Source organism: Artemia sp. Qi Xiang Cuo, chromosome 3, assembly GCF_049724085.1.
Source record: "Artemia sp. Qi Xiang Cuo chromosome 3, ASM4972408v1, whole genome shotgun sequence".
NCBI lineage: Eukaryota > Metazoa > Arthropoda > Branchiopoda > Anostraca > Artemiidae > Artemia > Artemia sp. Qi Xiang Cuo.
In genome coordinates, this window is record NC_142796.1 from 13,589,247 (window position 1) to 13,608,239 (window position 18,993).

An 18,993-nucleotide genomic window follows, 5' to 3' on the forward strand; every position below is an offset into this window, starting at 1 on the left:
ATTCTATCTATGTTCTTTGACATCCTGGATACACTTATACTCTTTTTATTTATTTAAATTGTAAGAGCAGAAGTAGTAATAGTATTATCCCCAAAAGTTTCAACTTAATACCCCCCGTCATTCTCAATATATCGCTGAGGTGTCTTATTGGCAACCATTTACCACAATGCCTTTTGATTTATTTTAAAGCAAAATTGATTTTTAAAGCATAATGGCTCAATTGTATAATTGTGCGGGTTGACATACCCAATATCCCTAAAAACATAGTTTCTGGACCATTCTACTATGCTGAACAAAATGGCTGTCTTAAAATTGTGACTGGATGCATTTGGAAAATGTATGGGCTTGAGAGAAGGCCTACTTGCCCTCCAATCCCTTTTTACTCTTAAAAAGTGCACAAGATACTCGCGCTGTAATGGGAGTGCAAGGGGAAGGACTTCCCCCTTCATATCATAGGCAGCGCAATAGCGATAGTCATAATAAAAAACAATGTTGGCACAATGTATTTTTGGTTGGTTTTAGACCAGGGCACTTCGTATCGAAGTGTCATAGAAACTTCGAAAAGGGATAATTCGATTGAAAATTGGAAGAGCTTGTGCCCTTTTTAATAGCCGAAAGTGCTTTGACGGCAACTAACCTCCACGCCCACCATTTCCCCAAACACATCCAATCAAACTTTTGAGATTGCAATTCTGCTTAACGTAGTGGAAAGATCTGAAAATTATGTGGGGAGAGGACACACCCCCCACAGCCCCATGGCAAAGGTTTTAAGTTATTCCCTGGGGGCATATAAGGTATTTACAGAAAACGTTGTCGTAAAAACTTCAAAAAGGGCTCATTCGACTGGAAACTGAAAGAGCTAGTGCCCTTTTTCATAGTCACAAATGAAAGGAGGGCAACTAACCCCCCTCTTACGCCCATCTAACCCCGTTCTAGAAATTAGATCTTTGAGGATGTTAACCCCCTCAGAGCCCTCAGGGCAAGGGCTGTAAGTTATGCCGTGGGGGCATACAAGGTTTTTATAGAAAGGGTTGTCGTAGAAACTTTAAAAAGGGCTCATTCGATTGGAAATTGAAAGAGGTAGTGTTCTTTTTAATAGTAGAAAGGGATTTGAGGGCAACTGTCCCCCTCTCAAGCCCACCATTTCCACAAACACATCAAATAAAAATTTTGAGATAGCCATTTTTTTCAACATAGTTGAAAGTTCTGGAAATTAGGTATTTGAGGATGTTAACCCCATCAGAGCCCTCATGGAAAGGGTTGCAAGTTATGCACTCGGGGCACATAAGGTTTTATAGAAAGCGTTTTCGCAGAAACTTGAAAATGGGCTCATTTGATTGGAAATTGAAAGGATTAATGCCATTTTTAATAGTCGAAAGTGACTGGAGAGCAACTAACCTCTCACACCCACCAACTATCAGAATGCATCCAATCAAATTTTTTAGATAGCCATTTTGTTCAACGTAGTTGAAAGCTCTGGAAATTAGATCTTTGAGGATGACAACCCCTCAAAGCCCCTAGGGCAGGGGTTGTAAGTTATGCCCTGAGGCATATAAGTTTTTATAGAAAGTGCTGTCGTAGAAACTTCGAAAAGGGCTCGTTTGATTGGAAATTGAGAGGGCTAGTGCCCTTTTTAATGGTCCCAAGTGAAAGGAGGGCAACTAACCCCCCTCTCACGCCCACCATTTCCCCAAACACATCCAATCAAAATTTTTGAGATAACCATTTCTTCAAAGTAATTGAAGGTTTTGGAAATTAGGTCTTTGAGGATGACAAACCCCGCCACAGCCCTCAGAGTAGGGGTTCTAAGTTATGCCCTGTGGGTATATAAGGTTTTATAGAAAGCGTTGTTGTATAAACTTCAAAAAGGGCTCGTTCGATTGGAAATTGAAAAGGCTAGTGCCCTTTTTAATAGTAACAAAAAATTGAAGGGCAACTAACCCCCCGCTCACGCCCACCATTTCTCCAAACACATCCAATCAAAATTTTGAGATAGCCATTTTTTCAACGTAGTTAATAGTTTTGGATATTAGGACTTTGAGGATGACAACCCGCGCCTCAGCCCTCAGAGTAAGGGTTTTAGATTATGCCCTGGGGGCATATAAGGATTTATAGAAAGTGTTGTTGTAAAAACTTCAAAAAGAGTTCATGCGATTGGAAATTGAAAAGGCTAGTGCCCCTTTTTAATAGTCGAAAGTGATTGAAGGACAACTAGTCCCCCTCTCACGCCCAGCATTTCCCCAAGCAAATCCAATCAAAATATTAAGATAGCCATTTTGTTCAACGTAGTTTAAAGTTCTGGAAATTAGGTATTTGAGGATGACAACCCCCGCAGCCTTCAGGGCAAGGGTTGTAATTTATGCCCTGGGGGCATATAAGGTTTTTATAGAATGTGTTGTAGTAAAAACTTCAAAATGAGCTCATTTGATTGGAAATCGAAAGGGATAGTGCCCATTTTAATAGTTGAAAGTGATTGGAGGGCAACTAACCCCCCTCGCGCGTCCACCATTTCCTCGAAAACATTCAGTCAAATTTTTAAGATACCCATTTTGTTCAACGTAGTTGAAAGGTCCAGAAATTATGTCTTTAAGGATGATAAACCCCCTACAACCCCCACGGCAAAGGTTGTAAGCTATTTCCTGGAGGTATATAAGTTTTTTTTATAGAAATTGTTGTTGTAGAAGCTTCAAAAAGGGTTCATTCAATGAGAAATTGAGAGGGCTAGTGACATTATTAATAGTCAAAAGTGATCGGAAGGTGAATGCCCCCCACGCCCATCTTTCCCCCAGAGATTTCCGATCAACATTTTGATATAGCCATTTTGTTGAACGTAGTTGAAGGGTCTGGAAACTATATCTTTGAGTATGACAAATCCCCTCCACAGCCGTCAGGGCCAAGGTTGTAAGTTATGCCCTGGGGGCATATAAGATTTTTTTTTATAGAAAGCGTCGTCGTAAAAACTTCAAAAAGTGCTCATTCGAATGAAAATTGAGAGGGCTATTTAATTTTTCAATAGTCAAAAGTAATCGGAGGGAGAATCACCCCTCCCACACCCATAATTTCCCCAAAAATATCCAATCAAAATTTTGAGATAGCCATTTTGTTCAACGTAGTTGAAAAGTCTCGAAAATATGTCTTTGAGGATGACAACCATCTCCCCATAGCCCTCAGGACAAGGATCGTTAGTTATGCCTTTGGGACATATAAGGTTGTTATAGAAATTCTTGTCGTAGAAGCTTCAAAAAGGGCTCATTCGATTGGAAATTGAAAGGACTAGTGCCTTTTTTATTTGTAGAAAGTGATCAGAGGGCAAATGCCTCCCTCCACGCCCATCATATCCCCAAACACTTCCAATAAAAATTTTGAGATAGCCATTTTGTAGCCGTATTTGAAAGGTCTGGAAGTTATGTTTTTAAGGATAACAAATCCCCAGCCCTCAGGGCAAGGCTTGTCAATTATGCCCTGAGGGCATATAAAGTTTTTATAGAAAGCATGGTCATAGAAACTTCGGAGCGGGACTCACTGAATTGGTAATCAGACTTTCTAGTGCTCTTTTTAAGAGTCAAAGTGATCGAAGGGCCCCCTATACACACACATAGACACGCACACACGTCGTATTATCCATCTATTAGAAATTGTGAGATAGCCGTTCTATTCAAAATAGTCTAAATATTATATAACAAGGCTTTTGGGGTTGAAACAAACCCCAGAGATTAAGGGCAAGGGTTGTAAGTTATTCCCAGAGGGTATTCCACACTTTTATGGAGGGGATGTTTGTTTAACTTTAGAAGATGCTCAGTCTTTTTTCCTGGAAAAGACTATGTCAATATAAAACGAAAAGAAATTAGTAAAAAAACTTTTTCCACAAAATAAGTTCTTCAAAAAAAGTAAATAACTCCATTAAACTGAGAATAAAAAAAAATAGAATGAAATAATCTACCAAGCATACAACTACCACAAATCAGTATCAATAAATAAATAAACCCAAAACAAACAGTAATTGAAATAAACAAGAGAGTCAAACTCAAAACAAGCAAAAATTAATATGAGTAGGGTTCTAAGCCCCTATACTTTCTAAAAGCCAGTATATAATTTGTACTTTACTGAAAAAAATTCAAATGAGTTTCCTGAAAAAAATGCGCTTTGTTTTTTCATTTCTATAACTTTAAAAAATCAAAAACTAATTAAGATTAGATTAAGAGTATAAACATTTTAAACCAGTAAAAACGAAGTGAAAATATTTCAAATGTATTTTGTTTTCAGTAAAGTGCAAAATATGCTCTGGTCTTGAGAAGGCTTGGGGGTTGTTAGCTCTACTCATGTTAATTCTTGCTCGTTTTGAGTTTGTCTCGGTTGTTTATTATATTGTTTAAATAAACAAAATATGTTCAAATGTTTTAACTTTTTTAACTTTGATAGATTAAAAAATATTATTAATTTAAGGAATATATATCAGTGTATGTGCACTAAACTGAAAATCCACAGCCATTTTTTTTCAATAAAGTGCAAATTATGTTCTGGTCTTGAGAGGGTATGGGGGTTGTTAAAAACACAATTTCCAGACCTTCCAACTACACTGAAAAAAATGGCTATCTTAAATTTTTGATAGATGTGTTTTGGGAATTCATGGGCTTGAGGGGTGGCTTGTTGCCCTCCAATCACTTTTGAAGAATAAAAAGGGCACTAGTCCTTCACATTAAAAAATCTTATTATATAAGATTTGTCTCGTTTCATCCTTTTAGCTTATAAGATCGCCCTCGTTTTATCCTTTCTTCCCGATTTTAAGTTTTAATCTTTAAAAAGACACAAGAGCTTCTGATTATTAATCCGACGAGCCCCCTCCGAAACCTATACGATAACTCTTTCTATATGTACTTTATATGCCCCCACGGCATAATTTACCTTGCCCTGAGAGCTGTGGGGGTCATCCTCAAAGACATAATTTCCGGTCCTTTCAATTAATTTGAACAAAATGACTATTTCAAAATTTTTATTGGACGCTTTTGGGAAATGGTGGTCAAGAGAGGGGGGCTAGTTGCCCTCCAATCACTTTTGAATATTAAAAAGGGTACTGGCCCTTTCATTTTTCAATCGGATGAGCTTTTTTCGAAGTTTCTAAGACAACAAATGGCCTTCTAAAATTTTTGTCAGATACATTTCGGGAAAATACGAGGTATGGGAAGGGGGGAGGGTATCCACCCTCTGATCACTCTGAATCCTAAAAAGGCACTGGAACTTCTGATTACGAATCCAAGGAGCCCCCTCCGAAGCTTATACGATCACACTTTCTATAGGCCTATATTCCTTATTTGACCCCAGTGCATAACTTACATATCTTGCCCTGAGGGCTGTTGGGGGGATGCCATCATCAAAGACACGAGTCCTGGACCTTTCAATTACGTTAACAAAATGTATATCTAAAAAATTTATTATATGTGTTTGGGGAAATGGTGGGCGTGGGAGGGGGGTTAGTTGCCCTCCAATCACTTTCGAATTTTAAAATGGGCACTACCTCTTTCAATTTCCAATCAAATGAGCTATTTTCAAAATTTCTTCGACAATAAATGGCCGTCTCAAAATTTCTATCAGATGCATCTCGGGAAAATACGAGTTGTGTGTGTGTGTGTGTGTGTGTGTTGGGGGGGGGGGTTATCCACCCCCTGATCACTTTAAATCTTAAAAAGGGCACTAGAACTTTTGATTACCAATCCACTAAGCCCCTTCTGAAGTTTATATGATCCCACTTTCTATATATGCCTTATATGCCCCCAGGGCATAAATTACAACCCTTGCCCTGAGGGCTCTTAGGAGGTTGTCATCCTCAAATAAAAAATTTTATGACCTCTCAATTACGTTGAACAAAATGGATAATCTAAAAATTTTTATTGGATGATTTTGGGAAAATTGTGAGCACGGGAGGGGGAATAGTTGCCCTCCAATAACTTTTGACTATTAAAGAGAGCACTAGCCATTTCAATATCCAAATGAGCCTTCTTCGAAGTTTCTAAGACAACAAAGGGCCATCTAAAAATTTTTATCAGCTGCATTTCGGGAAAATCTCAGGTCTGGGAGGGGGGAGGGTATTCACCCTCCGATAACTCTGAATCTTAAATAGGGGACTAGAACTCTGAAGTTTATACGATCACGTTTTCTATATATACCTTATATGCCGCCAGGGCATATAGGGGAACCCTTGCCCTAAGGGGTGTAGGGGGGCTGTAATCCGCAAAGACATAATTTCCGGATCTTTCGACTATGTTCAACAAAATGGCGATCTCAAAATTTTGTTTTATGTGCTTGAAGAGATGGTAGGCATGGGAGGGGGGTTAGTTGCGCTACAATCCCTTTCGACTATTAAAAAGAGCACTAACCCTTTCAATTTCCAATTGAATGAGCTCTTTTTTAAGTTTCTACGACAACAAGTGGCCGTCTCAAAACTTTTTTCAGATTCATTTCTGGAAAATTCGAGATGTGGGGGAGGGTATCAAACCTCTGATCGCTCTGAATCCTAAAAAGGGCACTAGAGCATCTGATTTTCAATCCACTGAGCGGATTCTAGAGTTTTTACGATCACCCTTTCTATGTATACCCGCAGGGCATAACTTGTAACCCTTGCCCTGAGGGCTGTCGGGGGAGGGTGCGGTTGTCATCCTCAAAGACATAAATTCAAGAAATCTCAGTTACGTTGAACAAAATGACTATCCCAAATTTTGATTGGATGTGTTTGGGGTAATGGTAGGCGTGGGAGTGATGTTAGTTGCCCTCCAAATACTTTTGTCTATTAAAAAGAGCACTAGTCCTTTAAATTTCCAATCGAATGAGCCTTTTTCTTAGTTTCTACGACCCCAAATGGCCATCTCAAAATTTCTATCAGATACATTTCGGGAAAATACGAAGTGTGTGGGGAGAAAGGGGTATCCAACCTCCGATAACTCTGAACCTCAAAAATGGCACTAAAACTTCTGATTAGCAATCCACTGAGCCCCCTCCGAAGTTTATACGATCACCCTTTTTATATAAATCTTGCCCCCAGGGCATAACTTACAACCCTTGCCCTGAGGGCTTTGAGGGGCATGAAATCTTCAAATACATGATTTCCCTACCTTTCAACTTCGTTGAACAAAATGGTGATCTCAAAATTTTGATTGAATGTGTTTGTAGAAATGGTGGGAGAGGGAGGGGGGTTAGCTGCCCTCCAATCACTTTTGATTATTAAAAAGGGCACTAGCGGTTTCAATTTCCAATCCAATAGGCCCTTTTCAAAGTTTCTACGACAAGTCCTTGGATACGAAGGGCCCTGGGCTAAGACCAAAAAAACAAAGGAAATTATAATAATACATTGTGCCCAAATCGCTCTTTAATTAGGCAGCGCTATTGCGCTGTCAATGATAAGAAGTACTTTTAAAAGTACTAGGACCTTTAACGTGAAGACCGATGTATTGAGGAGGGGCAACCCTCTAATATACCAAATGATACATATATACAGGTCAGGCTAGCAACAACAGTGATTAGGCATATTATGTTTGAAAAGAAAAAAATAAAGTTTGGAATCAAAATGGTATATTTCTTCAATTTGTATCTGATTTATGTCTTATAAGTAATTAAATAAAAAAAAACAAGTTTTTTTTTAACTGAAAGTAAGGAGCGACATTAAAACTTAAAACAAACAGAAATTATTCCGTGTATGAAAGGGGCTGTCCCTTCCTCAACGCCCCCTCTTTACGTTAAAGTTTTTTATTGTTTTAAAATGTAGAGTTGGGAGAAAGAGTCAAACATTAGCGTAAAGAGCGAGGCGTTGAGGAGGGGACAGCCTTTTTCATATATAAAGTAATTTCTGTTAGTTTTAAGTTTTAATGTCGCTCCTTATTTTCAGTTAAAAAAATTGTTTTTATTTATTTAATATCTGAACGTTTTTGAATTAATGTAGGCTTTGATTTTGGCTCACCGTACATAACTCATCAAAACGAAATTTGCATATTAATCTTACTTTTATACATAGTTTATATGCTATTTTCTTTTTCTTTCAGGCATTTTTTTTAGTTACTCTTACTCGGCTTTGGCAGCTCACATTTCTCTGTTATGTTTTGGACTTTGTTCACTCAATTACTTCACCCTCTCCGCAGGATGCAAATAGCTTGTTTCAAGTGTGTTCCAAAAAGGAGGAGAAAACGGTCCATATCTGTCAGGAGTAATTCTTAAATCATTGGAACAAAAGTCAAATATTAGCGTAAAGAGTGAAGTACTGATAAGGGGGCAACCCCGACATATACGTAATAACTACGTTCGTTTCAGTTTTAATGTCGTTTCTTACTTTCAGTTGGAAAAAACTTGTTTTTTTTTATTTAAGAACAGCCACAAGCCGAAGAAATACAATATCTCCGGTTTATTGTCACATAAAAATCATAGTTATTAAGCTGCTTGAGATAAAATTAAATGCTAAGATTGGCCGAAAAATAATACAAATAAATTATTGTTATATCGGCCGTTATTTAACAAATTTGAACTTCAGCGTAAAGATCAAGGTATCGACGAGGGAGCGAACTTCTTCATATACGTAATATGAGGGGGTTTGCCCCCTCGCTAGTACGTCGCTCTTCAAATTTTGTTCCAATTCTTTAAGAATGACCCCTGAATAACAAAGGCCGTTTAATTAGAATAGATAGCTCTTTTGAAATTACTAAAAATACTTTAGCGTAAGGAGCGTGGTATTGAGGAGGGTACGAACCCCCTCCCATATACGTAATAATTTCTGTTCGTTCTAAGTTTTAATAATGCTCCTTACTTTCAGTTGAAAAAAACTTACTGATATTACGTATATGAAGGAGCGAACTCCTTCATATACATAATATGAGGGGGTTCGCCCCCTCGCCAATACGTCGCTCTTTACGCTAAAGTTTGAATTTCGTTCCAATTCCTTATGAATGACCCCTGAATAACAAATCCGTTTAATTAGAATAGATAGCTCTTTTGAAATTACTAAAAATTCTTTACCGTAAGGAGCGTGGTATTGAGGAGGGGACGAACCCCCCCATATACGTAATAATTTTTGTTCTTTTTAAGTTCTAATGTTGCTCCTTATTCTCACTTGAAAAAACTTGTTTTTTTTATCTAATTTCTGATTGTTTTAAATAATGCTGGAAAATCCAGTGCCCCCTTCATGGAAATTCTCTTCCCCATGAAAAAATCCTCCGCGGAAAGATCCTACCACCTAACCCCCTCTCCCTGAACCCCAACAGAAGAAATACCCCCTGAAAACATTTGTATACTTCCAAATAACCAATACAAAATGTAAAAAATGGACAAAGCTCATAACTTACAACCCTTCCCCCGGGGACTGTGGGGGATTAAGTTGTCCACAAGGACATAGTTATTAGATTTTATGACTATGCTGAACGAAACGGTTATCTCAAAATTCTGATTCGGCGACTTTGGAAAGAAATGAGTGGGGGACGAGGCCTCGTTGCCCTCCAATTTTTTGGTCACTTAAAAAGGACACTAGAACTTTTAATTTCCGTTCGAAAGAGCCCTCTCGCGACATTCTAGGACCACTTGGTTGATGCGATCACCCCTGGGAAAAGAAAACGAATCAAATAAACAAATAAACACGCATCCGTGATCTTTCTTCTAGAAAAAAAAAAAAAACAAAATTCCGTATTTTTGCAGATAGGAACTTGAAATCTCTACAGCAGGGTTCTCTGATAGGCTGAATCTGATGGTGTGACTTTCATTAAGATTATATGACTCTTAGGGGGTGTTTCTCCCCTTTTTTGAAAATGAGGCAAATTTTCTCAGGCTCGTAACTTTTGATGGGTAAGATTAAACTTGATGAAACTTATATATTTAATCAGCATAAAAATAAAATTCTGTTGATGTATCTATTGGTTTTAAAATTCTGTTTTTTAGAGTTTCGGTGACTATTGAGCCGGGTCGCTCCTTACTTACAGTTCGTTACCATGAACTGTTTGACAAGGCCTGGGCTACTGTTTAAACAGTATTGTAGCTATACATTAGGTATTATGGTGATGTTGAACCAAGATCCCAAATATGAAATAAGCAGTGTGGTAGGAAAAGAGTAGCTTCATTAGGTTCCTGATTTCAAAATACAATTTTCACCTCCCTGGAAATGCATTAATAGGCCAGGTAATTCCTAAGGCTATATTTTGATGTTTTTTTTTTTTTTAAATTGGCATTCTTTTGCAGTAAGAACCGAAAGTATTAGCCATGGATTGGGAATATGGAAAAGGAGACATTTTAAGAAAGCAATTCTTACTTTATAATATGTAAAAATAATGTTTTTAGCGCATTTTGAAGGCAATTCTTTTGTAATATACCCCTCGCCTCTCCTGTGTGGGGAAATATACAACCCAAATTATATTTCTTGTGTGTCATTCTGTCTCTTGATTTGGTCATCATTGATTTAATTACCTATGCAAACTATGGACCTATGGCCATCACAGTGAATATCAAATTATATTTTGCAAAACTGAGTAGAGTCCTTGCCAGAGGGCGACAACAGTGCATAGTGAGCGACAGCATGGGTTACAGGGGGCGACAGCATAGTGAAAACAAGAGTGGCGCACGCCAATTTGCATGATATATTACGGGGCTTGGGTGTAAAGTAAGTCAAGGCCGTATCCAGGATTTTTTTCGAAGGGGATTTTACTAAAAGATTTTCCTTCGGGGGGGGGGGGCTACACCAAAAACCTCAAAATGCATACAAAATTTGTTTATGTCCATTTTTGTTATGTTTTTACGAGTCAAAAAACATTTTGGGAGGGATTCAAACCCCCCTAACCCTCCTCTGGGTACGGCTAGGTACAATGGAAGTTGAAGCGGTCCCCGCGGAACTTATTTGTTTAGTCAAAAGCTTAAAGCCTATTCCTTAAAATCTATTTAATTGGTCTAACCTTGACCAATTTTTATCTATTTTATGATGTCATAATTAACCAAGTCATGAAACAAAACTAACCAAGTCACATTTGAATATTTTAAAAGCAAATAATAGAATATTATTGTCCTTGACTGTAAAAAAAAGGAATACAAACAACCAAAGGCACGCAGGAAATTCAAGAACAAAAAGTTAATTTGCATTATCGTTAGACTGAAAAATAATTTTACTTATTACTTCTTGATGAATTAGTTTTAAAATACATCCCAGTATTATTTACAAAAGGTAAGAAATTAAACAATAAAACAAACAGTTTTATTTAACTGAAAGTAAGGAGCAATATTAAAACTTAAAACGAACAGAAATTTATTTTGTATATGAAAAAGGCTGCTCTCTCCTCAGAATTTCGCTCTTTACGCTAAAGTTTCTAATTACTTTAAAAAGTAGGGTTGTGACAAAGAGTCAAACTTTATCGTAAAGAGCGATGTGTTGTGGACGGTGCAACCCCTTTCATATACGGGATAATTTTCTGTTTGTTTTAAGTTTTAATGTTGATCCTTACTTTCAGTTAAAAAATCTTGTTTTTATTATTTAATAGAATAAAAATTCAAGGAAAAATGACTCTTTTTGATGCAAAATTTGAAAATACTCGCCACTTCGTGGTAAAGCACAGCTTTAAATTTAATTTGAATTAAAGAACGTGAGAAATTTGTAAGAGCGGACAGTGGCGCTAGTATCGAAAAGAAAAATCACAGTGCTATCTAGGCGTTGGCAACATTAGTCTACTGCATTGATTCCCAGGTAGGCTTACGATCTTAAACTCATCTAACCTGCTTAACTTACAGGGACTATTGCCAAACAAACCCAGGCCTTTCTCGGCCAGACTAGATTCTGGCTTTGAATAGTTCTTAAAATAAAATTAAAATATTAGGTGTAACTCTTACCGAGAATTTCAGCTTTAATTTTTCTTTTTTTGCAGGTTAATCCTATCAGATATGTGATTCTTTTAATACTTTTTTTCGTCAAATTGGCAAATGCTACACTGCAATCGCTATTAGTAGTTCTTAGTCCATATCTTCCCATTTTAAGTGCCTGAAGATCGAACTTTATAAGCTTCCAATTCTCTTTTATTTGAATCAACGAAGACATTTATCATTTTTAAGGAGAACTAGTAAATAATCAATTTTATTATTCGCTTCCAGCAACACAAAGCACACAATCTCAGCGAGCATTACCACCAGTAAGCTACGTCAAAGCAATAGACGTGTGGATGTCCTCATGCACAGTTTTTGTGTTTTTGTCACTGATGCAGTTTGCCATTGTCAACGTTTTCATGGGACCTGTGGCAACGAAGCCAATGAAGGGTTATTCTGACCCAGATATATCAAATTCTGCTTTAGTCTTAAGCCCAGAAGAAAAGGTAGGTTTTCTAAGTCCGTCCTAATTGGTATAATAAGGGTATGAGGCAAGACACTTAACAAGACGTTTTATCTTTGTTGTTACCTTTTATTCCACCCTCCCTGCTTTAAGTTTATTTTAGTATTCAAAGTTTTGGTATGTAGAGTATCACATTATTTAGTGTTATTCTCTGGTCGAAACATTTTGAATTTGCAACAATCAATAAACAATTCTGAATTTTGTGTGCAGAAGTTACATTAAAGGAACTTGTTTTCTTCTCACTTGCTTCCTTATCGTTTTATTCCAGCAACGGATAAACAGCGCAAAAAATGTGAAGAAGCAATTTAACCCATCATAATAAAGGATGGAGCAGAGTTTGTTTCTCCTTCTTTTCCGATTTGTAAATGACAAAAATGAAATCAGATTCGGCTGATGTTTTTAAAAGGAAAATGGTGGCTCCAAGGAAATAGTACTGGTATTTTCACTAAAAGATTAGACACCAGACCTAATGAAGAGATATCAGGATAATTTGTACTAAATTGTGTCGTGTTTGATCCGCAATGTCAGTAACTTTCTGACCATTACTGTCTACCAGTTACTAAAACCCTCCAGTTCTGAAAACAATTATTTGACGCAATACGAACGGTATCTAAAACCTGAACCTTTGCGAGTGTTTTTCTTTATTATAGTCATCGGCTTTGTGAAAAGATTAATTAAAAAAAGTTTTTCCACAAAATAAGTTTTTCAAAGAAAGTAAAGAACTCCATTAAACCAAAAATGAGCAAAAATAAAATCAAATAATCTACTAAGCGCAAAATAAATCAGCATCAATAAATCAGTGAAACCCAAAATAATGGGTAGAACTAAATTTGATTAAACTTATATATTTGAAACCAGCATAAAGATCCGATTCTTTTGACGTATATGCTGGCATCAAAATTCCGTTTATTAAACTTTCGGTTACTATTGAGCCGGGTCGCTCCTTACTTACTTTTCGTTACTACAAACAGTTTGATAGTCTTTTCAGGGAAAAAGAAAAAAATAGCTTGGATCTTTTCTTTTTTTTAAACTTTATAGTTTAGCCTGCTAATTGTTTCCTGGAAAAAAATTTGTTAGCAACTTTTATCAACATACACCCTTTTAAAAATCTGGACACAATTAGTAGTGTTTAATTTAGTTTCATACCTCCTCTAGTTGACCTGAAGTGGAAAACTTGATACCATTCGCAAAAACATCTGTTTACTTTCTTCGATAGCTTGGATACATTTACGCTATTTTGATTTGGTTAAATTTTAAGAGTAGAAGTAGCCCCGAAAGTTTGAACATAATACCCTCAGTCGTTCTTGGGATACTGCTGAGATGCCTCTTTGGGAATTAGCATCAACACAGTGCATTTTGATTTAATTTTAAGTCAACATTTAGTTTTTAAACATAATGGGCAAATAGGAAGGTGGGCGTGGGAGGGGAATTAGTTGCCCTCCAATCACTTTCAGCTATTAAAAAGGCCACTAGCCCTTTCTATTTTCAATCGAATGAGTCCTTTTTGAAGTTTTTACGACAACTCCTTCAATAGGAAGGGCCCTGGTCTAAAAAAAAGCCCTTTGAATTTCCAAGCAAATGAGCCCTTTTTGAGTTTCTACGTCAACGTTTTCAATAAACACCATATATTCCCCCTGGGCATAAATTAAGCCGTTGCCCTGAAGGCTGTGAGGAGGTTGTCATCCTCAAAGACTTAGTTTTCAGACCTTTCAACTACGTTGAAGAAAATGGTTATCGGAAAATTTTGATTAGATGTGTATGGGGAAATGGTGGGCGTGAGAGGTGCGTTAGTTGCTCTTCAATCACTTTGAACTATTAAAAAAGGCACTAGCTCTTTCAATTTCCAATCGAATGAACCAATTGAAGTTTCTACGACAACGATTTTCATAAAAGCCTTATATGCTCCCAGGGCATAACTTACAAACCTTGCCTTGAGGGCTGAGGGGGCGGGGTGTCATTCTCAAAGCCATAATTTCCAGAACTTTCAACTAAGTTGAAAAAAATTCTGATTGGATGTATATCTCAAAATTGTGATTGGATGTGTTTGGGGAAATGGTGGGCGTGAGAAGGGGGTTAGCTGACCTCCAATCACTTTCGACTATTAAAAAGGGCACTAGCCCTTTCAATTTCCACTCGAATGAGTCCTTTTCGAAGTTTCTATGACAACGCTTTCTATAAGAAAACCTTATATGCCCCAAGGGCATAACTTACAACCCTTGCCCTCGGGATTTTGAGGGGGTTGAAATCCCCAAAGACCTAATTTTCAGAACTTTCAACTACGTTGAACAAAATGGCTATCTCAAAATTTTGACTGGATATGTTTGGGGAAATGGTGAGCGTGAGAAGGGGATTAGTTACCCTCCAATTACTTTCAAATGTAAAAAAGGGCACTAGCCCTTTCAATTTTCAATTGAATGAGCCCTTTCTGAAGTTTCTGCGATAGCACCTTCTATAAAAACCTTATATGCCCCCAGGGCAGAACTTATAACCCTTGCCCTGAGGGCTGTGGAGGGAGTGTCATCATCAAAAACATAATTTATGGACCTTTCAACTACATTTAACAAAATGACTATCTCAAAATTTTCATTGGATCTATTTGGAGAAATGGTGGGCCTGACAAGGGGGTTACTTGCCCTCCGATGACTTTCGACTATGAAAAAAGGCACTAGCCCTTTCAATTTCCAATCGAATTAGCCCTTTTCGAAGTTTATACGACAACTCCTATTTTATCATTTAATTTAATAATCCCACCTCCTCTCCTCTCGGCGACATAATAATCTTTTTCATATAATTTCAAAACTCTAATGTCACCTACACTAATTTAAAAACGTCATTTAATTTTTAAATTTTTTATCCAAAGAATATTTATAAAAACACACTCTGCTACTATACATAATTAACATGATCAAAAATTTTAATAAGGATTACTAGCCTTCATTATCATTTTCTGTATTTTTATCCTATATTTTCATTTTTTCCTTTCCCTTTTTCCATTTTTTCTCTTTTACCCTTCATCCACATTTTTCTTCTATTAAAAAATAAATTCAAAAAAATTACAAATTAACTATCTTTTACTTCTACGACAACGCTTTCTATAAAAAAAACCTTATATACCCAACCACATAACTTCCAACCTTTGCCCTGAGGGCTGTGAGAGGAGTGTCATCCTCAAAACCATAATTTCCGGACTTTTTATCTGCTTCGAGCAAAATGGCTATCTCAAAATTTTGATTGGATGTGTTTTGGGAAATGATGGGTGTGAAAGGTGTGTTATTTATCGTTCAATCACTTTCGACTACTAAAAAGGGCACAAGCCCTTCTAATTTCCAATCAAAGGAACCCTTTTTGAAGTTTCTACGATATCGCTTTCTATAAGAAAAACCTCATTTACTCCGAGAATATAACTTCTAAGCTTTGCTCCGAGAGCTCTGAGGAGATTATCCTCCCCAAAGACATAATTTCTAAAACTTTTAACTACGTTGAACAAAATGGCTATCTAAAAATCACTCCAATCACTTCCGACTATTAAAAAAGGCACTAGCTATTCCAATGTCCAATCGAATGAGCCCTTTTCGAAGTTTCTACGACAACTCCTTCGATCCGAAGTACCCTGGTATGGACAAAAAATTGATATGAAGTCCTCCAAAAATATATGGGGGAATAATGGGCGTGAGAGGGAGGTTAGTTGCCTTCCAATTACTTTTAATTATTAAAAAGGGCACTAGCCCTTTGAATTTACAATTGAATGAGCCCTTTTTCAAGTTTTTACGACAACTCTTTCTCCAAAAACCTTATATGCCCCCATGACATAACTTACAACCCTTGCCTTGAGGGCCGTGGGGTCCTCCTCAAAAACATAATTTCTATCTGGAAATCAGACACGCGGAATAGAATGGCTATCTTAAAATTTTGATTGGACATGCTTGGGGAAATGGTGGGCGTGAAAGGGGCGCTAGTTGTCTCCCCATCACTTTCGACTATTAAAAAAGGCACTAGCTATTCCAATTTCCAATCGAATGAGCCCTTTTCGAAGTTTCTACGACAACTCCTTTGATACGAAGTGCCCTGGTATGAAAAAAAAATTCGAGAAGAAGTCCTCCAAAAATGATTGGGGGAATGGTGGTCGTCAGAGGGGGGTTATATGCCTTCCATTTACTTTTAACTATTATTTTCAAGTATTTACGACAGCGCTTTCTAAGAAAAACCTTGTATGACCCCAGGGCATAACTTACAACCCTTGCCCTGAAAACTTTGGGGGGGGGGGGCGTTATCCTCATAGACCTAGTTTCAACTATATGAAAAAACGGCTATATCAAAATTTTTATTGGATGTGTTTGGAGAAAAGGTGAGCGTGAGAGGGAGTTTAGTTGCCCTCCAATAACTTTCGACTATTAAAAAGGGCACTAGCCCTTTTAATTTCCAATCGAATGAGCCTTTTTTGAAGTTTCTACGACAACGCCTTCTATAAAAATCTTATATTCCCCCATTGCATAACTTACAACTGGTGTGCGTGGAAGGGGCGTTAGTTGCCTTCCAATCACAGTCGATAATTAAAATGGACACTAGCCATTTCAATTTCCAATCAAATGAACCCTTTTTGAAGTTTCTACGACAATGCTTTCTATAAAAAACCTTATATGCCCCCAGGGCATAACTTACAACCCTTGCCCTGAGGGCTGTGGGGGGATTGTCATTTTCAAAGACCTAATTTCTAGAACTTTCAACAACGTTGAACAAAATGGCTATCACAAAACTCTGATTGTATGTGTTTGGAGAAATGGCGGGTGTGAGAGGGGGGTTTGTTGCCCTCTAATCACTTTCGACTATTAAAAAGGGGCCTAACTCTTTTAGTTTCCAATTGAATGAGCCCTTTTTTGAAGCTTCTACGACAAGTCTTTCTATAAAAATCTTATATGCCCCCAGGGCATAACTTACAACCCTTGCTCTGAGGGCTGTGGGGGAGTGTCCTCCTCAAAAACATATTTCTATCTGGAAATCAACTACCCTGAGCAAAATGACTATCTCAAAATTTTGATTGGATGTGTTAGGGGAAATGGTGGGCGTGGAAGGGGTGTTAGTTGTCTTCCAATCACTTTCGACAATTAAAAGGGCACTAGCTATTCCAATTTCCAATCGAATGATCCCTTTTCGAAGTTTCTAGGACAACTCCTTCGATACGAAGAGCCCTGGTATGGAAAAAAAAGTAATACATTGTGGCAACATCGTTCTTTACTTAGGCAGCGCAATATGTATCACTTATCTCGCTGTTGGCTGGGGGTTATTCACCTGCAGCAATTGCCTGCGTTGGAAAACGAGAATCAAAATAATACATTTACGCTTTATGATGTTGCAATTATAATATATATGCAACACATCTATAATAAATAATACTACATAGTATATAATAATAAATTTAAATTACAACCTATTACACAATTCCAGATATAAAAGTATAAACAAATGGCAAAATAGATGTAAATAATATACTCTAAAATAAAAATATATAAATAAATAAAAAAAAAATAAAATAAAAATAAATATATAAGAAGTGAGAAAAAAATCTCATAGGGAGTAAACTAAACCAGCTGTCTGATCAAATCTTCCTAATAAATGTGTGCTTAGTCTTCTAGTTCAAGGTGGTGGGTTATGATGACCCAGAACTGTAGTTCTTATCTTGACTGGTTGATCGTAAATATTTACACCATTTTTTGCACCAAAGTTTGCACCATTTTTGTTATATATCTGGTGATGGCCGGTTTATCTATTCTCTTTTTACGATGAAATTTCTATATTGTCTAGTCTATGGGTGCAAAAAGACTGCAAAGAGTATTGCAGTCTTTTAATAAAGAATATAGTTATTCTTTCGTGACCGAAATAATAACTGTCAAGTTCAAAGCTATGTGAGAGTTCCTACGAAATTTAACTATATGGAAACTGACTTATATCCGTGGTTCAGTTGTCAGATAGATTGACAACAAAAAACAAACTTGCGAGAATATACCCTTTGCTGATTTTAATTCGTCTAATATGTGCAGATATTATTTCATTCCAAAAAGAACATAACTAACGCTAAGAGAGCCACATTTTCACAAAGGCTAAAGCTATAAAGCTTAAGAAATTGAAAGAGCATTGTTAACACAAAAGGAAGATTGAAATAAGATTTCTGTGTTTAAATGCTAGGCAAAGAGTAGCAACATTAAAATTCATACAAACATATCAGATAACTTTGAATATTTCTTAAGAATCAGCCTCGCTTTATGTTCATTTGAAGCGAATTGTATATTTTTTTGTATTTAATTCATTTAAGTAGTTTACTTTGGATGTAGGCATTGGATTGGATAGAGCGTAAGTTGTATTATCATTGGAAATTGAGTAATGTATAGTATTATTTTTGGTTATTTATTTAAGGAATAAAATAATATAGATTATATTAATCGAAAGAGTTTGCAATAGGCTTATGCTATTGGACTGGAGAATGAATTTACCTAGGATTGAACTTGTTCATATTCTCGCTCACTAAATTATTGGCAGTGGTGGGTCTCTGGGTTCTGTGGTCCAGCGATTTGAATTCTAATTTATTTTATTAGTTTTTTCACTATTCTTGAAGTTCTGTAATTATCATTACAACTATTATTTTTACTAGACTCTTTGTTATTGTTTATTTTTTT

The 18,993-nt window shown here is 36.8% G+C and overlaps 1 protein-coding gene across 1 annotated transcript in view; it reads left to right on the forward strand.

The window, feature by feature from the left end:
- LOC148953787 (glycine receptor subunit alpha-2-like) overlaps window positions 1-18,993 on the forward strand; it is a 48,621-nt gene that overhangs the window by 11,022 nt on the left and 18,606 nt on the right. The window contains exon 4 of the mRNA XM_089085899.1: window positions 12,091-12,308. Within this exon, the coding sequence (XP_088942025.1) occupies window positions 12,091-12,308 (218 nt within the window). The remainder of the gene's footprint in view (window positions 1-12,090; window positions 12,309-18,993) is intronic.